This window comes from Corvus kubaryi, unplaced genomic scaffold (assembly GCF_017639235.1).
Source record: "Corvus kubaryi isolate FWS band 111438036 unplaced genomic scaffold, C.kubaryi_AGA036_p1.0 66, whole genome shotgun sequence".
In the NCBI taxonomy this organism is placed as follows: Eukaryota; Metazoa; Chordata; class Aves; order Passeriformes; family Corvidae; genus Corvus; species Corvus kubaryi.
In genome coordinates, this window is record NW_024582054.1 from 14,021,601 (window position 1) to 14,043,289 (window position 21,689).

General features: G+C 50.5%; 1 protein-coding gene across 1 annotated transcript; it reads left to right on the plus strand.

Moving 5' to 3' along the window:
- Positions 1–719: 719 nt before the first annotated feature.
- FOS (Fos proto-oncogene, AP-1 transcription factor subunit) lies at positions 720–3,431 on the plus strand. The gene is given in 5 exon segments (XM_042047697.1): positions 720–1,026; positions 1,428–1,673; positions 1,800–1,907; positions 2,028–2,219; positions 2,221–3,431. Coding segments are annotated over 5 exon segments (1,113 nt in total). The 5' UTR covers positions 720–885; the 3' UTR covers positions 2,647–3,431.
- The last annotated feature ends 18,258 nt before the right edge of the window (positions 3,432–21,689 follow it).

A 21,689-nucleotide genomic window follows, 5' to 3' on the forward strand; every position in this document is an offset into this window, starting at 1 on the left:
GTGTAGGTTGAGCTTTCCGTGCGTGGGGCCCGCCGAGTACCTGTGCCCAGCTACGGGCAGACCCCGCTCTGTGCTGGCGGTGGGGCTTGACTTGCAGCGCAAAACGCACCGCTGCCCGGCGGGGCCCCTTCTTCGCCGCCTTTCTTGGAGCACCTTGCTCCGCGGAAAGGCTGTGCGGGGTCCCGCTGAGGGGAGGGGTCACTTGCGGCGGGACGGCGCCCCCGGGGAGGGCGTCACCTGCTGCGGGACGGCAGCCCCAAGGGCAGTGTCGGTGCCCCAGAGCCCTCGCAGGGTCTCGCCAGGCGAGGGGGGAGGGGCCGTCGCGTCCCGAACCGTCCCGTCCTGTCCCGCGCGCCGCCCGCCCGCCCGCCGCACTTGGCTGCAGCCTGGAGCGCTTCCCGTCAGTCACGCCCCCTCGCACAGGATGTATCCCATATAAGGATATCTGCGTCAGTGGGTTCCCGAGCCCGGCCGTACCACTCCGCGCGGGGGGGAAAACCCTATGGCCGCTCCCTCCTGCTCTGCCCTGGGGCCTCCGCCGCCCCTGCGGCCGCCCCCCGCCCCATGCTGTGCCTCTGTCCCGCGGGGGGCGGTGGCAGACGGCGCGCGGGGCGGCCCCCGGGAGGCGCGGGGCGGGAGCGGGGTGGGACGCCCCCCCCCGTGGGCGCGGGTGGCGCGTCCCCGGTGACGTCGCGGGAGGGTATAAAAGGGAGGCGCGGCGCGGTACTCCAGCAGCCCAGGCAGCCCCGGCGGTCGAGCGGAGAGACGCGCGGCGCGGACCGGGCACAGGGACGCACGCAGCCGACCCCTCCTCGCTTCATCCCCAAGGGCGCTTCGCCACCGTCGCATCACCTCTCACCTCCGGCTTGCGCTCACCGAGCCGACATGATGTACCAGGGCTTCGCTGGAGAGTACGAGGCGCCGTCCTCCCGCTGCAGCAGCGCTTCCCCGGCCGGGGACAGCCTCACCTATTACCCTTCCCCGGCGGACTCATTCTCGAGCATGGGCTCGCCTGTCAACCAGCAGGTGAGTCGCCGAGCGTGCCGGCTGCGCTCTTGCCCGGGGCAGGAGCACTCAGTAGGGGACGGGGCGGGAGCGGGTGGCGCGGGGCAGGCGGTGTCCGCGGAGGAGGTCAAGTCGGGAACTGGCGTGGGGAGCGGCCCCGGTGCCGAGGCGAGGCGGTCGGGGGGGTGCCGTGGCCCGGGCCGCGCTCTGCGGCGGGTGTGTAAAGCGGCTTCATTGATAAAACGCGAGTTCATTGAGGAGACTCCGGAGCAGCGTCTGCGTCAGCGCGGACGTCAGAGATATTTATAACAGGCCGCTCTCGTGTGGAGCCGGCGCTGGCAGCGCGGCGCCGCGGCCCCGGGGACGGCGGGGAGCGGCCCGGGCGTTCCGCTGACGGCAGCCCCCCTTCCTCTGACCTACAGGACTTCTGCACCGATCTGGCCGCCTCCAGCGCCAGCTTCGTGCCTACGGTGACGGCTATCTCCACCAGCCCCGACCTGCAGTGGCTGGTGCAGCCCACTCTCATCTCTTCGGTGGCCCCCTCCCAGAGCCGCGGGCACCCCTACGGCGTCTCGGCGCCCGCCCCCACCACCTACTCCCGCCCCGCAGTGCTGAAGGCGCCGGGCGGCCGTGGGCAGAGCATCGGCCGCCGGGGCAAAGTCGAACAGGTGAGCGCGGATTGGAGTTGTTTGGGGCACGGGGGGGGGACTGGGGGGACGCGCGGCCGGCGGGTTGCCCTGGCCGGGGGGGCACCGGGCTGGCAGCGGGACTGAGCGGCCTCTCTCTGCCTGCAGCTGTCCCCGGAGGAGGAGGAAAAGAGAAGGATCCGCCGGGAACGGAACAAGATGGCAGCGGCCAAGTGCCGCAACCGGCGGCGGGAGCTCACGGACACGCTGCAGGCGGTAAGTGCTGCCCGGGAGGTGGCGGGGGAAGAGGGAGTACCCGGGGCGGCGGTGGCAGGAGGAAGGGGACTCCAGCTGGGAGTGACGCCGGCCCTGGCTGACAGCCTACTCTGTCTGCAGGAGACCGATCAGCTGGAGGAGGAGAAGTCCGCGCTGCAGGCGGAGATTGCTAACCTGCTGAAGGAGAAGGAGAAGCTGGAGTTTATCCTGGCGGCCCACCGGCCCGCCTGCAAGATGCCCGAGGAGTTGTGCTTCTCCGAGGAGCTGGCAGCTGCCAGTGCTGCCACCGCGCTGGACCTGGGCACCCCCAGCCCCCCCCATGACCGAGGAGGCTGCCTTTGCTCTGCCGCTGATGCCTGAAGCGCCGTCGGCCGTGCCGCCCAAGGAGACCAGCAGCAGCGGGCTGGAGCTCAAGGCTGAGCCCTTCGATGAGCTGCTCTTCTCCACGGGGCCGCGGGAGGCCTCCCGCTCTGTGCCCGACATGGACCTGCCTGGGGCCTCCTCCTTCTACCCCTCGGACTGGGAGTCGCTGACTGCCGGGACCAGCGGAGAGCTGGAGCCCCTCTGCACCCCTGTGGTGACCTGCACCCCGTGTCCCAGCACCTACACCTCCACCTTCGTCTTCACCTACCCCGAGGCAGACGCCTTCCCCAGCTGCGCTGCTGCGCACCGGAAGGGCAGCAGCAGCAATGAGCCCTCGTCTGACTCCCTCAGCTCCCCCACCCTCCTGGCCTTGTGAAGGGCTCCAGCATTGACTGACCTGCTGGGCCCCCTCCCCTGCCCATGCACCCCCACGGACTTGCAGCTGTGCCCCATGGGGCTCCCCAGGCCTGGGGAGGGTCCTGCCACCGCCACCCCCTGTCTGGCCTGGTGCCCCGGGGCCTGGCAGAGCGTCATGCACCGAGGTCTCTTACCTCTTCCAGAGATGTAGCAAATCGCATGGAGTTTGTCTTGTCCCCAGTGGCCCATCCATGAGAGCTGGTAGTCTGTAGCATGTCCCACATGGCTGGGTAGGTGACTCCCTCCCCTCCTTAGTATCACTAGCATTAACTAATTAATCTCTTGGTTTTAAATGATTGGAATTTAACCTGGTGCTGGGTATCTCCAACTCGTATCTAGTGCAGCTGATTAACAATAACTACTGTGTTCCTGGCAATATCGTGTTCTGATGACTTAGCAATGACCCATCTTACGTGGGGGGAAAGAGACTCTATTTTATTTTCTAGTAGGTAGATAAATAGCTATATCCATGTACTGTAGTTCTACATTGATGTTCATTGTAACTTTACTGATCATGCATTGTTGAGGTGGTCTGAATGTTCTGACATAAGTTTTCCATGAAAACGTTTTTATTGTGTTTTTAATTTATTTATTAAGACGGATTCTCAGATATTTATATTTTTATTTTATTTTTTTCTACCTTGAGGTCTTTTTTGACATGTGGAAAGTGAATTTGGATGAAACCTTAAGCATTGTTTGCTTATTATTGTTCAGAGACATTGTCAATAAAAACATTTAAGTTGACTGCTGGAGCTGTCCTTGTGTTACCTTTTGCACTTGCTTCCCTGCGACCTCAAAGGGGTTCCCTAGCCTCTAATTTTGGCTGGGCTTTATAAACTGCAGACAACTGCAATCTTCCCGAGGTTTAGGGTGCATCAGGGTGGGAATACCATTTAGGCCAGCCCTGTCCTTGTCCTGGTGTTAGTCAGGGCTGGCTGTGGTTACACCCATCCTGGTAGGCAGCAGGGTCACTCCTTACGGCCTTCCCCAGCTGATCTGTCTGGGTCTGGTCCCACTCTGTGTCTGTGTGTCACCTACTGTGGCCTTTCACCAACTATCTGGAGGCCTTGCTGGAAAGGTGGTGAAAAGGCAGGTGAATTTGTGCCTCTGAATCAGGAAGGCCACCTCTAGGCTGGGGCCCACATGATCATTTCCATGTCCCTAACAGCCCAGCTTCCTTCCCCCTGCTGAGAAGGGGGTGTGCACCCTGGCTCTGGGTGCCCCTGGATGTGGTCTGGTTCCTCCAGCAGTACCTATGGCCTATCTTCTTTGGGACAGGAGGGGAGGAGAAAGGCTCGCACACTCCTCAATTTGGGCTGAGTGGTATAAGGCAAACCACTGGCCTTTCAGCTTCTATTAAAGCCAGCCCAGTCCTTGAATGAACGAGTTTTGGCAAATGGCGCACACACACATTCTAGGAATGTGCTGCCTCCTTGGGGTCTCTGTAAATGTGGTCTCTCCTGCTGAGTTAGTTTAGAGGGGCTGCTACCCTCTGTTCCCCCTGCTGCTTGCGCAATGAAATGTGCTCTGCTGGCAGGACAGCAGCTGGGCCAGGTTACCCCTGCGTGCAGAGCAGTAGTCTGCTCACTCCCTAATAGCTACACATGAAGAGTCCCCTGAGAGTAGCAAGGCCCCCCTGACAGTCTCCAGCCCTGTCACTCCAATTTGAGAACTCCTTTCTCAAGGTGAAAGCAAACATAATACCTGTGCTGGCATGTGTGTCCAGCTGAAGGCCATCTTGACACCGTGCTCTCAGGGAATCTCTGTAGGCTGGCATTCAGGGTTGGGTTTCTGTAAGTCCACATTTCCTGGTCACTGCAGCAGGCTCTACTTTTTTCACCCCTTCACTAATCAGAACACACACAGAGGATCTACCTCATCTCAGTAATGAGTATTGCAGCTCCATGACTTGCTCAGCAAGGCCTGCCCTGTGCAAAAGCAAATATTACAAGGGCAGTTTCCCGTCTTTCAACATTAATCTGTAGGCAGAGCTGACAAGTGATGAAGAGTAATCCCACTTGCTACTGAGAAGGAGCTACTTTCATGCTGCCACTTGAGTTTACATGGGCAACACCCAGGTGCAGCAAATGCATAGTAGCAATGAACCATGAAGCAGTCATGTAGGTGGTAGGTGATGCTGCAAGAGAGTCAGACTTAGTGACAGGTAACCCTGTGAAGTCAGTAAATATGGAATCACAATGTGCTGTCTTGCTGAAAGAGCATCGAGTTCAGAGCTGAAGAACTCAGGTCTCTGGGAGCCCATGCATGCTGCTGAAAATCACCAGGCATTCAGCAGAGGCAGAAAGGAACAGGGGTCCACGAAGTTCAAAAATACCACACAGTTCCCTCATAGTAGGTGGAGTGATCCTGGTCGCATCATCTCTCATGATCACTGCACAGGCTAAAGCAAAATCTAGAGCTCAATGCAGAGAGACAGCAGTCCTGCAGCCTAACCAAGGCTTGTCTTTTTAACAGCAGTGATAGCAAGTGCCACATCTAAGTGTCAGCTTTTGCATTTGTTACGCAAAGATGTCATCTTCAGGGGTGGCACTACATGAGACACATTATGCCTAACTCCAGGGTCCAGCCTTACTCCTTGCCTTCTGTCACAAACAACCCAGAATTCAGGATGTGCTACATAAAATTTATGGTGTGTTATAAATGTGATTTATCTGCTTCCTAGCATTTGAGAATTATGTAGTAAAGTTGCACTTAAAACAGTGGGAATCTTGCCACTATCTTCAGCTGAGGAATAATGCAGCAATCTCTGCCTGCAATGGGCTATAAGCATGTGCTTCAATTACAAGCTGTATCTGATACATCACACAGATACCGGCACAGACCTTTGTGAAACACAACAATGGAACGAGATAAGACACGTAGGTAACGCTCGTGTTATTTCTGACGCCTCCTGCGCTCCTGATCCCTCTGAGGGCAGTAGTGTAATTAATTCTTAGAAATGCAACTGCAACACAACGCAAGGCACAGTGGGATTGTTGCTACGAATTACAGAAAGTAGAGCTGTAAAACAACGTGAAGATCCTTAAACGCGTTTATGGTAGAATAAAGAAGGGCTGCCAGCACAGCAGTACCTCCTGCCCGGGTACAGGAGGGTGCTGCGGATCCAGGGCTGCCGCGGTGCTGACAGCAGCCGCAGTCCCGACTCGCTCCTGTGCACACCATCCCCCCCGCCTGCGGCGCTCGTGCCCCCGGGCCGCGGCGGGGCGGCCGCTGCCGGTACCTGAGATCAGCGCGAGGCTCCCGCGGCGGGCCGGCCCCGCGGGGCCCTCACGGCGGGCACTGAGCGGCACTGAGCAGCCCGGGCCCGCCGCGCGCCCGCCCCGCCCCGCCGCGCCTGCGCGCGCCCCTGTTTACTGTTTGGTTGCCGGGGCGCCGCGCGCGGGCGCGCCGGGGCCGTGACGTGACGTCCCGCTCCCCGCGGGGACGCCGCGAGCCAGCGCCGTGACGCGCGCGCTTCCGGCCGTGCCCATATATGGCAAGGCGGCGGCGCCGCGCTTCCCGGGGCGGCGGTGGGCGCGTGCGGCGGGAAGGATCCGGAAAGAGGGCGGGACGGGTACCGGGACGGGCACCCGGGTCCCTGCCTTGGCCCAGCCTGGCTCCTCGCGGTTTGTTGTTCTCGCTGTCCCTAGCTAGGCTTCCGTGACATTGCCCCTCCACCTCGAAATCTCCATAGTCAGCTCTGAGCTGGAAGAATTGATCCGTGATGGTGGAAAATCAAAAGTGATACAATTTGGCTTAACATAAAACCAAACCAAAAAAACACCCACCCACACCCACCCCCCTCCCCGATAGTAAACAACTGGCTTTTATCTCCATTCGGTGGAAGAAAAGAATTACCCTTTTTTTTTTTACTGCATTTGCGGCACAAGAGCTGCCCTGTGAACGTGGCTGCGGCATACCAGGTGACCAGGCACCTTTATCCTCGAACACTTGCTCTGCCAGTTCTCGGGCCGTTTGTCTTTTTGTTATTTTTTGTTACTATCTTGTTACAATAAATCTGACTCTACTGCTTTCTCTCAAAATAGAGCAGGAAGCCTGCCAAAAAAGTTATCAGAGCCAGTGGACAGTCAAAAATAAATGGATTATTCAGAGGAGATAAGGTTCTGGAGAAAAATTAAATCAGTGTTTTGCTCTGTGCTCACTGTAGAGGAACTTAACAATATTCCTGTGCTTATACTTTATTTTGTGAAAGATTTATCAGAGGATATGTTTCAAGCTGGAGGCCTGTAGAAAAGGTAGTGAAACAAATGGAAAAAAAAAAAAACATCGAACAAATGGACTGCATTATATTAATCCAAGAGTTCTAAGAGAAGTCAAGACTTAAATAACTGATCTGCTTACTAATGGTTTTTGTGTAACATTGCATTTAGAAGGGCTTTGATAACAGAGGATGGGAAGATAGTCAATATGCCAATTTGAAAAAAATACAGCCTGAAAAGTTCTGGAGAGCTGTTGACAAATGAACCTGTTCTCTGTACCAGCCAAGTTAGTGAAAACTTTAAAGAGGTGAACTAGTGGGTGCAGGGAGAAAATGGTACCATGACAGCTGGCAGAGCCTTTCTAATGAGAAGTCCTGGCCTCACACATGTTTGGAGTCCTATGAGGAGTCAGCAAAGCATGTGGACAAGAGACATTCAGCTGATATTTTCTACCTGGGTTTCTAAAAAGCATTCAACAAAATCTATGAGCAAAACTTCTGAAGAAACTGTGGAGTAAGAGAAGTTTTCATGTGGATAGATGACCCTGCATTAAAGATAGGTCTCTGTAAGATGGAGCAAAAGTATTTCTCAGTAGAATGAGTCAATATGCAAAGTTCCACAAGGATCTGAATTGGAGCACATGGACTGAGAGCAAAGGTAATAAAATGTCACAATACAAAGTGAGTGGGTGCTACAATTTGATGTACATACATGTAAAGTGTTTCAAACCGGAGGTAAACAATCCATTTCAATCATACAGAAACAGCCTAGAAGCTGATTTATCACTTGGTAACAAGATCTTGGCATAATAATTGTTCTGTGAAAACCTCAGTTCAAGGCTTGGTAAATGAGCAAATCAAGTGTTAGGAGGTAAGAAACAAGAGCAAGAGAATAAAAGCAGAGAGTGTCATTATGGCGCGGGATAAATCCATGGTGTGCCAGTGCTTTGAATGTTGTGTACAGTTCTGATCTTTAGAAGGACAGAGAGCACCGTAAGAGGTTCAGAGAAGTAGATAAACGTTAGGAGGTGTGGGACAGCTTCTAGGCCAGAAGCCAGTAAGTTAACTAGAACTCTTCAGCTTCACAGACCCAAGTGAAGGGAGGTTTCTTTCAGTGTAAGAATGACATACAATAAGCAAAACTTGGGGAAACATGGAATAAAACCAGACTTGACAAGGTTGTTCATTCCATGTTGTGGGTACTTGCAGAAAACCTTTTTGCCTGATTTTGTGGATACTACAAGGGGTTTTTTTTTTGAGACGAAAAGTCTAGAAAATGAGCACAGGTAAAAGCTAGTGAGGACTATTAAATGCACAAATAATCCCTTTGTCTGTGCAAATCCTGATTTTGAAATTTCTGGGGCCTTAGGGAATACTGTGGTGAGGCAGCACTACACACTGACCACTTTGTCCTTACTACTTTCTTCAAGTGGTTGCTGCCATGTAGTGTCAGAAGACTGTGGCTGATAAAAGAGAGGGGCAAAATCTGTGCTTGATTTCATCCAATATGACTATTTCTATGTGGGTTTGTAGGGATTTAGCTGAACTTTCGCTCTTTCCTGTGCTTCCATATTGTAATGGTGTTTGAAATTTGTTTAAATTACCACAAGATGTGATCTCATATGTCTATGCACCTTATCTGTTCAGATCTGTTGCTGATAAGGTTGTTCTTTGGCGCTGCTTCCGGTAACCTTTCCAGGCAGAGGTAGGCTGGTGACCCAGTGAGGTGCTGAAGTGAAACCAACAACACCCATTCTTCTCATTGGGAAACAGCGGATGTTCACAAGGGACCTGGATATTATATCAACAGGATATCATGGGAAAACAAAAGAAGGCTGTAACTAGCATGTGGACAATGTATCTTTATTATTTCCAATTAAGGAGCTCTTGTTCTGTGATGTGGTGTCCTGTCCCCTGCCACCCCCTGGCATCTTTAGTCCACACAACAATAGATTTTCAGCTCTTTGTCACTAATTATATTTGAGCTCTGCTTTTATACAAATGTTTTGTAACTTGGTCTGTTGGCTATGGACAACCAGCTGCAACATTAAAAGAGTGATTTTAATTCTGACTGCATCACATCTTCCACTTGGTAAGGATTAGTGCTTTTTAAATAGCCCATCTTGAATCTTCTCATGTTAGGGAAGAAGGGAAGAGAAAGCAACTCATAATACAGTATTTATCTGGTTTTGTTTACAAAATTAAATATTTCTCCTGAATAGGTAACAGTATTGCAAAGGTCATGAAGCAGCAGTGTTAGTCTTAAGGCATATCATCTGAAAGGTACACGGAATTCAGATATTGCAAGGGTATTTGGGTTTTCAAGTAAAACATTATTTTGACACTGCTTTGAAGTATATTGGGTACTTCAGCATGAGAGTGATGAAATTCCTGCTATGAAGCATTTGAACTCTAATTGTGCGAAAAATAACAGTTGCCAGGTAGAGAAGGATAAACTCTGTTACTGCATTTAGGCATGTGGTATGGCAATTGAATTAAAATAGTAACATAACCTAATGATGGTGTGTCACCAACCTCGAGGACACCAGGGAAGATAAACCAAAGTAATTTGCTGTCATTACATAAGAACTGAATACAAAGCCAAGAATGGGGTTTCGGCACCGATAAGGATTTCACTCCAAGACTTTCAAAGAATTCAGTTCTTCAAAGCTTTATTCATGGGACTCTCAGATCCTCCCATCCTCTTCCCCCTGCCCCCTCTCCTCCCCTCCCTCCCCCATCATGGTTTTTTTGCTGCTATTTGTTAGCAATTTCCAGGTGCTGCAAGCTTGGGTTCCTTGGCTGTGCCTGTGCTGCTAAATCAAAGAGGGTAGGAACCAAGCTTGGGCATTTGACTCCTGCTTTTCCACTGTGCTCTCCTACACAGTAATAATTCTGGTTTCTGAAACAGTCTTGGCATGTGTCAACCAGCAACCCCCAAGGTGGTGGTTGGGAGTAGTTCAGAGGGTAGCATGTGTCCAATGAGCAAGACTCTGCGAGACTGGGCCTCCCCCACTCTACAGGGTGATCCAGCAATATCCCAGCAGGTTTCACACTGTCAAACACACCTCTGTGCTTTGGCATATGATAACTCTTTTAGCTTCATATTGTAAATCATCCCTCTGGGCTACAGCACAAGCTCTCTTTTATTAAAATCTGTGTGTTTGAAATAACACTCCTGAAGTAATACTTATTTAAGACCACGTGTAGTTTGGAGGTGACCACTGGCCAGGTGCTGTGGATGTGGTGAGTGACTGCACAGCCATTCCACCACAGAACAGTTCCTGGCCTAGCTTCACTTGGCATTGTAGATGCTGCCTGTGTCAGGCTATAAACAAGCAGGTTAGAGATTTACCTTGCTGTAGGGGTTGTGTAACATGTTCAGTGCTCCAGAAGGAATCCCGATGACTGCAGTGTTTGATAAATTATCTCCAAATCATCCTAAATATGGGGAGGGATTTAAAGGAAAATTGATGGATGTTTTTCACTGAGTGACAGATATGTAGCTGTAATTGGTGGCAAACATGGTGAAATAACATTCAAGGAAACATGTAATTCTACCTGGTTGCTTATTTTCAAGAGCATTGTTTCTGTCTGGGAGCTAAGTCAAGGGGCATGGCAAGCTGATGGGGTGGTTTCCACACTTTAAGAACCACAGAATAATAGTCACATGAGCTACGTACCCCTCATCCCTCAGAAGGGATGATCCTGATTAGGAACATTTATTTGAGAAGTTTTATCCATACTCTACATACCTTTAGGTTCCAAGGGCAAATGCTTCACTGGATCTTAGTCCCAACACATTTAGTCAAGACCTAATGAAATCCCTTTTGTTGTTGCTTTAGTCCTTATTGCAGAAAGGCACTACAGGAATGCAAGACTCTTGCTTGTTACACCAGAATAGTATTAACATGGCTTCTTCATAAACCTGCCATATAGTCATATGTCTTTAACATAAGTCAAGATTTGCTAAGAAAGCTTTATCACTTCAGAACTGGGGTTTTTTTCTTTATATCTTTCAGAACCTATAATTTGAGAAGGATTTTACCATGCAAGTATTTTCATGCCAAAAATAAATGCAACTTATATTCTTCTTCCTTATAGAGTAGGTAAGGATGGTTCTGGAACCAATAAGATGGTTCTGGAATGGTGATACTTCTGTGTTTGCGATAAAAATGACAACCTATTCCATCTGCTGGATGTATGGAATAGAGTGTAACTCCATGCAGTCAAACCGAGAAAAATCTCTTTTTTCCAAATCACTGTATGACCAAAGTCAGCAATATTTTTCCACTCTGTGCCGCTTTGTTACTTGCTGTTTTATCATCAGACATTAACTGTGGCTGACGGCCTAGACTGTTGGGTGCATGTGAGAATGATTATCATAGCTAACTTAAGGCACGTGTAGTAGCACAGGGAATGACCTCACAGCTTCCAATCTTGTAATAAATATAGCTTAATTACTGGATATTGCATGACAGCTTGTGCCCTGCAGGTGATCAGGCACAGAATGTGGTAAAGACTAGCTCTGACTCTTAAGCAAAGGTTTGTATTTTCTTTTAAGATACACTATGCACTGAAATAATCATTTGTGTGTATGAGAACAAAATATTTATTATATAATGATTTCCACCTGAGGATCTTGGAGCTCCTTATTGGCACTAATGATTGAAGTGTTCTGTTCTAGTTTGCAGCTTACCATGAACCATTCAAAGCAGCATCTGTGCACTTTTGCATTAACTTCAAAAGTGACTAATACACAAATGTGTGCTTTGTTCCCCTCTCCCCTCCCCAGTGGATTTTGTGTTGCAGTGTGTTTGTGCTACAGGTGTAAGCAGCATAGCTTGCAGTCTGAACGGGCAGGTACTGTAGGGTCCTTAGTCCTTAGGGAGCTCATTCTCCAAATTTTGGAAAACTGTGTCCCTTGCAAAGGCCAATATTGCATTATTGTAGAGAAGCTACAGTTTCAGGATATCTTAAGTCAATCTTCATGTGTGGTCCTGCTATCTTGTCTGCTCTCATCCATGTCATTCTGTTTCGTTCTTGGCTTCTACGCAGTTATTTGTATGACCTCTCAATTAAATGGCTTAGGAAGTTACACTGGCACAACAAATGTATTTATGTGAGAGAGTTAAGCTGCTCTGAATCCCCAGCCAAAGTTACTGCAGAACCAGTAAAGTGCTGTAGCTGACAGAACTGTATAAACTCCAGTGGAACAGCATATCCAGGATCTAAGTGATTTGCCTAAGTTCAGTTTGGAGGGTTCACTCTTCAGATCATGCACTAAAATCGTTATGTTTTACCATGAAAGTGGTCAAACACTGGAGCATGTTGCCTGGAGAGGCTGTAGAACCTCCAGAACTGGAAGTAATCAAACTGAGGGCTGAGGCCCTGAGCCACCCACTCTAACTGACCCTGCTTTGAGCAGGGATCGAAGGGTAGCCTTCAGAGACCCCTTCCAGCTTTTGCCAATGCACTGAGGATATGAATGGCAGGATCAGTTGGGTCACGGAGAGCTGAGTAATGCCCTGGTGGGGTGTGAAAGCAGCTGAGTGGTAACACACAGGGTTTGTGGCAAGGAACTACTCCAGATGTATGAAATGTCTCTATGTATATGTATGAGCATCTCTAAGATCTGGATGACATGTTCTGACAGATCTAACTAGCAGTTTAAAATATTATCTTTGCTGTGTATATGGTTGCTAGCTCTCCTGGGTGACAGCCTGTGCTGTACCCTTGCCCATGCCCAGAGCTATTAGGTAACCAGGTGGCTGAGGAAAGGGGCTTGTGCAGAGCTCCCTGATGCCCAGTGACAAGGACTCATGTTCCCATTCTTCTTCTGCCTCCCCTGGAACCGATGTGTTAACCCAGGACAGGAGAGCAGGATGGAGAGACTTAGATGGGAATGCCTGAAATCACCCCAGTCATAGTCATCCACCCCGGAGTTAGACCCCTGAGGCAGCACTTCTAAGCTCAGCCACCTCTAAACCCAGATTTTTGGGGTCCCAAGACATCCATTTGCTGGGGTTTCTTTTTGCCCAGTGTCTGATTTTCCATAGGTGTCATTTGTGGATAAAGTTCTACAGTTTAAATCAACACGCTATAATTTATACTGGAACTGACAGCAGTGTGCAAATGTCTTTGTGGCCTTGGTGCTCATTTGCACTACCCTGAGCTGTAGCAAAGCTGACCAGTAAAACGGCCCCTGTCTCCTGGGTTTTGGCAGGTCCGTTGTCAGTGGAAGAGTCTTGATGCTACTTGATGCTTTCATCATCCCAGTGCCTGGAGTCATGTGGTTATGTAAGAATTTAAATTTCCGTTTTTGTCAAGCATGTGTTTATATCTCGAGATCAAGGAGGAGAGTTGGGCAATACGAACCCTGAAGCCCCAGACGCTTGCAGCAATATGCAACATCCAACGCTGACAGCAGCAATATCGGGAAGACCTCGGGAGTTCTGGGGATCAGGCTCGTGGGCTGGCACCCGTGGGTGCAGCCAGCTGGGCAGCCCCTCCGCCCGAGCCCCGGCTGTAGAAAACGCCCCCGGCCTCTCCGTGCCTCGGCCAGGTCCCGCGAGAGTCGCCACCCGCGCTCCCCGCCGCCTGCTCGTCTCCCGCGTCCCCGCGGCAGCTCCCGCTCCCCGCCGGCGCTCCCGGCCGTGCCCCGCGCCCGGGGGGCGCATCCCGCAATGCCCGCTCTGGGCCGGCTGCTGGCCGGGGCCCTTTCCCGCTTCCCTGGGCTGGGCATTCAGAACTCCAGCCCTGGGCGGTCCCGGCATGTGTCTGCAGCCCTGCAGGAATGCTGCTGGTCTTGTGGGTTAAGTGTTCAATTCCTCGCCTTTCACTGCTCCCTGCTGGTCTCGGGGAAGCTGAACTCTGGGGGAGAAAAGCAGAAGCGGCTAGTGCCCATTGAGGAGTATTGAATCAGGGTGCTCTGATCCCAGAGGTCATTACTCCAGCCATCGGCTTAAAGCAGGTCCAACATGAGTGTGTTGCTCACTCTGTTGCCCAGTTGGATTTTGGATATCCTTGGGAATGGAGGTTCTACAACACTTCTGGGCAACTTAATCCAGTATTTGATCAGTCTTTCGGTAAACAATCACGATCCTGGGGACATGTTCTGAAGAGTTAGTATTTCCTCGCTGCTTTCCCAAACTTTTTACAAATGCCAAACACTTTTTCAGTGAAGTGGCTCCTCAGCCAGGTGGCACCCAGTACTGTTTTATGGAGTTATTCTCTCCCAGGTGAGGGACTTTGCATTTGGTTATTTTTTTCATGAAATTGTTATCAGCCATTCCTCCAGCCTATTTGGATTCCTCCAAGTGGTAGCGCTGGTCTGAATGCATGTCAGACACTACCCCCGATTTGGTGTTGTACATTAATTTGCTGTCTGTAAGCTTTGTCACACCATTCCAGGATGTTATTAAGGGCATCACAGAGTACTGACCCTTAAGAGATGCCACTAGAGTCCACTGGTTGTCACTTGGGCTTTGTGCTGCTGACTGCCTTTGAATGTGGTGATCCAGACAGTTTCCAACCCACCTCATTATTCATGAGGCAAATATCTACCTATCTCACTAATTTTTCTCTAAGCTTAGTTATTAGGTTAGGTGGCATTGAAAGCTTAACTAAAGTCAATTGCTGGCTCAATCAGAACCAAAGAGCTGATGGTCCATCCCCAGTGCAGCAGTCTGCTTTGCCAAGACCCTCTAGTCCTCTCCATAAAACCTCTTTCCTAGTCACTCACCTGATCCCATCTCCCGTCTCCACTGACACTGCGCTCAGGCTGCCCCGTCCTTCCTCTCACCAATCTGCTTTCCCACGACTGCCGAGCCTCACAAGGGTGCTTCCTGGGGCAGGACCAAGTAGGCAGGTAGACTTTTCGTGGAATGGACAGGTTGTTGACACATGGCCAGACTTGCTCTCAGTCCTTTGCCTTGCTGTGTATCTGCTGTCTGATAACTGAAACACCTTTTGATGAAATCTTGTTCTTAATCCTCTCAAATACGTATATGTGCTGATACTGAGTCCTGTTTATCTAATGAAGCTTTGGATAGAGTGTTCCTGTAAACACCATACAGACCAGGGCCCTGGCAACCTCTCATCAGATTTTGCCCTAGGAAATAGTAAAAAGTTAGAGAGACTGAAAAGTGGGATCTGGCAGGGACTGTGGGGCTGGGATCTGGCACTTCTGAGAAGTGCTGAAAACTAAAGCACATCACACAAGGGGCTTGGACTACCACAGGCTGTGCTAGTCAGGGGAAGAGCCTTGCTTTTGTTTATTTTACTGGTTTTTGACTCTTTGAGCTGTGTTCTGCAGGAAGGACTTAGAGAGATAACAGATGAAGCCTATCTTGGGCCAGCGAGAGAGCCCAATACTGAACAGTTGACAGAAACTAGATCCTGGAAGGGGTGTCTTGCTGTAATTACTGTGCTGGATCTTCAGGTGGCACTGAGGCTGACAGGAGGCTGTTGAGCTTCTTGGATTCAAATATTGCATTGCGAGTCTAAGTTGTGGGTCATTTCTAAAGGATGTAAAAATGTAGGAAAATACATCCCAGGTGAAAGGTACCTCAAAACTTTCTGCACTGCTATTAAATTACTTACATCCTTGCAAAATGGATAGCAAGAGAAAAGCTCTGTCAACATATGGCACATTACATTTTTTTCTGATCTTTTGAGCTAAGGACAGAAATCCCTGTGTGGTGAGAAGGGAAGCTGGGATTAAGAAGACTTCTGAACTCGGCACTGACTTGTTGCTGCTACTATCTCTGATGGCCAGAACTTTTACATGGTTGAAGAGTGGGCAGATGCTGAGTGCAATTTGGAAGTGGCTGTGGACAGCTGAGGAGGTGAGGCACCCCGAAGCAGCAGTGTTACAGACGTGCCAGGTGCAGCATTGGAAGAGTAGCTTCCTGAACCTGCAAAGGTCTGTCCAAACAGCGTGATAGGTACTTTATTGGGTCTGCAATTGGGTCTGCAATTTCTAAGGCAGTTCCAGAAACAGTCATGCTTCTATTTGTTTTTCTTTTCTTGTTCTCATCTAAGAAGCATCTACAAGTTTAAGCTAAGCTGATCTCTTGACTTCTCTCGTACCTAACAATCTGCTATGTTCAGCTGCTCACTATGCCAAGTCAGAGAACTAACCCTGAGTAGTTTGAGATACAATCCCTTTGTTGCACTTGTTTGTGTTGATTGGCTGTTTGTGTCCTGTAGCCAGAGAGGCCCGTGGAGGTCTCTGTTCAAAAACAACATAACCACTATCCTTATTTTATTTTCTCACTGAGGACCATCTTTCTTCCCCCCTACCTGCTGACATTCCGCAGGTTGATGGCAGAGCAGAGTGAGCTCTGGTCATTGCAGCCAGACAACCGTTGCAGTGGTTGCAGCTGTGCGATAGAAATTGCCACTGTTGTGGTTGTAGTGGTGGGTAATTACCTGGCTTGGAAAGGAAACAGTTTGTTAGCACTTACTCAGCTACGGAGTCCCACCTGTCTTACAAACTCCGCTCTGTTCTCAAGTCCTTCAGAATAAAAATGAAGGCATAGTGAAATGTACAGGCAGCAGCAAATGCTGCCTCTTGTTTTGTTGATGCTGAGAGTGGGGGCATTTTGCTGTGCTGAGTTTCCTTGTGAGGGTAATAGTCCTGGAGAAATTGTCTTTCTCTCCTGAGGAACATCAGGCATATTCCTGACCTTTCCTTTGGGAACCCTGTCATTGGAATTGGCGAGCTATGTGTGCAGAATTACCTCAGTGACCCTGAAGGAGCTGGCTTTGCTGAGCAGGTTTAATAGCTGCAGTACCTGAGGAGCCTCCTCTGTTTGCTGAGCCTGACAAGAAGGTCCTTCTGCTCCTGCTAATGGCCTCTGTCCAAATCCCTCAGTACATGAGCAAGCTCCTGTCAGAGCTGGAGAGGCTGGGTGAGTCCAGCCAGGTGTTTGGCTAATGCTTTACAAGGACCAAGCTTTTCCTTTGCTTCCCTCTACCCCGCAAACCTTCTGCTGACAGGTAAGATATAAAAATAAAGACAGTGTGGCCCCTATTGATTCTACCCAAGGCTTTTCTTTTTTTTTTTCCTGTGGAAGCCTGACACGCAAAGTCTTGCACTGTGCCTTTCAAATCAGGCTCTGGATCAAGTCTTGCAAAGATTGTGTGCAGCTGCAAGATTGCTGGAGGGGTTTTTATCCTCACATCAGATGGAGCTGGGGCAAAAAAGAAGCCAAACCAAAACAAGGGTAAATCACAGAGCCAGCAACTTTCTTGGCATCTCTGGGATTGTGGCTCCTCCTGCCCCTCCGGCCTTCAGAAATGTACTCGGCAGAGCTGCCCGCATAGAAAAACAAATGCTTCCCAAACCAAAACAGAGTTGGGTGTTGGTAGTGAATGGGCCAACACTGTGTGCTGCCGTCATCTCTGCCCACTGCCAGCACGTTGTCATAGGAACAGCTGGATTATTTTACAATCCAGCTGTGGAGCCAATTCTCCAAAGGAGTAGCCTGGAGGGAGGAGAGAGGGGCAGGCAGAAGGCAGAACTGCTGTATTTTCTGGTAACTGGAGGGAGGAGGATTATTAATGGGGAGAGGGAGGGAAGGATTACCAGTGAGTGCCATCTATCATAGCCTGAAACTGCAACTAGTCATTTCCAGATAACTGACTGCTGTTAGCTGCATCTGGGAATTACATGCTGCCCTGTGGGAGAAGGGTGGTGAGGAAAACGGCAAATCTTTTTGTGTTGAGGCTGATAACATGTCTCACAGCATGCTGTCCTGCAGAGACCATGACTTGCCAGCTGCGGGGAGTGCTGTGCACCTGTACAGGTTCCCGCCACCCCAGAAATTTGTAGCTGATCAATTAATGTATGTTAGCTTACCACATCACTATTTCCCTTGCCCTCTTTGCAATGTTTGTTGCCCTGTTTCCCTTCTGGAAGCTCCTTGGATCCTATTTTGAGGTTGCAGAGCACTGAGAGCATTGTAGGTGCCTAAATAGAGGCTCAGTCTTTGTGTTGGTGAAGGCTGTCATACCAAAGTGAACACACTTGGTCGGACGGCAGGATGTTTGCTCTTCAAGTGAACTCTAGGCCTTGTGGTTTAGCAAATCACACTGGTTTGGGGCTTGATGAGTACCCACGATGAAGATTTGATGACAAAAGCCAGGAACCTGCAGCGGCTGGATGTACAAAGCCCTCTGCTCTGGTACAGCTGGGGCTGCTCCTCTTCTGAAAGGGGAATCCAGGCAGAAGGAATCTGTCTGCCTGCAGAGTGCTCCTGGCGCAGAGAGGAGGCAGGGAGGCTTGGCAGGAGGCGGTGGCGTTAACAGGTCACTGCTGTGCCGTGTCCAGAGTACACTCGTGGCGCCTGAAATGAGGCGCCCCGACCCCAGCATCCCGTTCCAGCATTGGAAGTGGCGCGGCGGCGTCCCGGGACGTGGTGCCGAGGGCGGCGGGGGCTGCGGTGGCGCTGCGGGCGGCGGCCGGCAGAGGGCGCGGGCGCGGCCGGGCCCGCCATCCCACCGCTCCTGGACGGGCCGCTCCCGGCGCGCAGCCCGGCTGGCCCGGCCCGGCCCGACCCGGCCCGGGGACACCGGCGTGGCCTGGGCTGCTGCGAGCGGCCCTGGGGCTGCAGCTGCTGGGCACGGCCTGCGGGCGCCGGCAGGGACAGAGACAGCCGCCCCATAACCCGGGGAAGCACGGGGCGGGCAGCTGCCTCTCAGCTCCGCCAGCGTGTTCTGCAGCCTGGCTTGGCTCGACAGGCTTTCTCCTTCCGTCAGTCACAGGGAGGGATGGCCAAGCAAGAGCTGACCATGGGTTGATTGCCAGGACAGATGAATTAACCTTGCTTTCCCCTTGCCAAACCATCTGGCTGCTCTGATGGGCCTGATTGGCTCTGGAGACCCCGTCTCTGAGTTCGCAGATGACGCCAGGCTGGGGTGGAGTGTTGATGTGCGGGAGGTTAGGAAGGCGCTGCAGGGGCGGTCTGAACAGGCTGGATTGATAGGCTGAGGGCAGTCAGGTACGGGGTTCAACAAGGTCAAGTGCCAGGTCCTGCACTTGGGTCACAACAACCCTAGGCAGCGCTACAGGCCCAGGGCAGAGCAGCTGGAAAGCTTCCTGGCAGAAAAGGGCCTGGGTGTGCTGGTCAACAGCAATTGGACATGAGCCAGCACGTGCCCAGGTGGCCAAGAAGGCCAATGGCATCTTGGCTTATGTCAGAAATAGTGTAGCCAGCAGGACCGGGACAGGGATTGTCTCCCTGCACTTGGCACTGGCAAGGCCACACCTCAAGTCCTGTGTCAAATTTTGGGCCCCTCACAACAGGAAAGGCATTGAGGTGCTCAAACATGTCCAGAGAAAGGCAACAGAGCTGCTGAAGGGTCTGAAGCACAAGTCTTGTGAGGAGCACCTGAAGGAGCTGGGGTTGTTTAGCCTGGAGAAAAGGAGGCTGAAGGGAGACCTTTTTGCTCTCTACAACTACCTGAAAGGAGGTCATAGTGAGCTGGGGGTCAGTCTCCTCTCCCAAGTAACAAGTGATAGGACAAGAGGAAACAACCTGAAGTTGCACCATGGGAGATTTAGATTGGGCATTGGGAAAATTTCTTTACTGAAAAGGTTGTCAAGCATTGGAACAGGCTGCTTAGGGAAATGTTAGAGTCACCATCCCTGGAGGTATTTATAAGACATGTAGATGTGGTTTTTAGAGACATGGTTTAGTGGTGGACTTGGCAGTGCTGGGTAAATGGTTGGACTCGATGATCTTAAGGGTCTTTTCCAGCCTAAACAATTCTGATTCTCACATACAGTTTTTGCCAGAGCTGGAAGGGCAGGTCCAACTTTATTCCTTATTTTTGAAGTGATGAGTGTGTGAAAGATAAGAACCATAGAATGCCAGTGAGCTTAGAAGACTCTCATGTAGTGGTTTTGCCATTTGTCAGAGCTCAGAAAAGATACTGAGCCTTTGTCCATACTTCACTTGGCATTTTTGTTTATCTCATGTATGGGTGGCTGCTGTATGTGCAGACTAGGGTCTAGAAGAGATTTGGAAGGGCAATACCTGTCCTGTACCTTATTGGTTCTTAACATTTTAATAAAATACAAGTCAGATTTGCAAAGAAATATTTTAGGCACTGCGGTACCATCTTCCATCCCTCCTTTCTCCATTCTTCTGTCTCCTCCCAGTGGTCTCTGTTGACCCTGACAGCGAAGGCTTGCAGTTCCCTTTAGGGGCACAGTTGGTAGGACCTTGAGTACTCACATCCAGCCTAGTTTTCAGCATGTGTGCTTCTTTACCAACACATCTCCGAACTTGTGAGGGAAGCTCCAGTGAGAACTGGCAGATTTAAATTATTTTCAGGATTTGGACTTACTAGTGAAGACACCTGTTTGAAGAAAACTACTTCTGGGCTTTTTTAGTAGTGCAGTTCTGAACCTGGCCCCTGTTCTAAAGGAGTTATTTGCGATGAAAGTAGCAGTGGAGAAGAGGTCAGGGTTTGGCTCATAAAATATACAAAGAAAATGCTTTGCGTGGTATCTAAACTGCCATTCCAGTTAACTGCCACTCCACATTTTTGAGGAGATAGAGAGATTCCTCTTTTCTCATTTTATTTTTGGTCTCTACTGCTTTGGGGACATGTTTAAGGAGGCAAACTGCAGGCAGTGACTAATGAAGTGTCTCAGATATCTTTCCATAAGACAGCGACCAGTGTGGAAAATACTGCGCTTCTTCTGAGGGGAATTTTGTCTCTTGCTTTCTGCTATAAGGAACCCACTTTCTTGTTCTTCTTTATTTTAGGCTTCAACAGAGAAGGATTTAGGGGGTTTTAGGCAAGTCAGAAGGACCTTTTTTTCTAGAGCTTCTGCAGCTTCTCATCACTGCAATGCTGAGGCGGACTTTGTTTCCAAGTTACCCCCAGTCTCAGCTGTTACATATTTATCTGGCCTCATCTCCCATGCAGCCTGTCACCCTGGTGCTGCGCCATCACTTGGTAAGACTTGCCAGCTGTGTGGCTGCTGTGGATAATCTGTTGAACCGAGTGATTGGGCCAGAGCAGTGGCACAGGTCAAGGCAGTGCAGCAATAGCAGTGGCAGCCCTGAGCCTGCTGATACGCAGATAGGCGGCTGTTTCCAGTGCGTGGATCAGCTCTTGTGATGCTGCTCCCTAAGTTTTGCATGCATGCAATGCAGGATCTTTGGTTGCTTGTGATATAGCTGTATGGAGCTTTTATTTTTCAAAAGGTTGGTGATGACAGGACTGTCCATCAGTAGAAGTTACTGAAGATGAGACATGGAAGCTGGGGCAGAATATGGGAAGGAAGCAGAGAGAAGAAATTAGGCTTGATACACGGTAATTGTGGGAGGGAAGGGGAGGTGGGACATTTGCCTTTATGGGGAGTTATTACTGTGGGTCCAGGGAGGAGTAGGTAGCTGAGAATTGTCCTGTGGAATTACTTGATCCATGTGGATACTTTGAGGGTGCCATGTGGTGGCTGGAACCCAGCTCTGCTTCAGGAGTTCCCCAGCAATTACAGGTCCCTAGTAAGGTGAACCGAGACCTTTAAAGAGAAGTGATGTTCAGCACCCAGGCTGCTGTGCCACTGCTTCTGCCAGTGGTGCTGGTGATGTCAGTGTGGGAAACATGCAGCAGTTAGACCACGCTGCTGCCCAGCTCCTTCTGTCTTTCAGGTTCTTTCTCTTCTTAAATGGTCCTGTGTGATGCACTCATGGCCAGTGGTGGATCCTGTGCTTAATGCTGCATCCCCAGAAAATAAGCAATTCAGCACTGAACTGGTG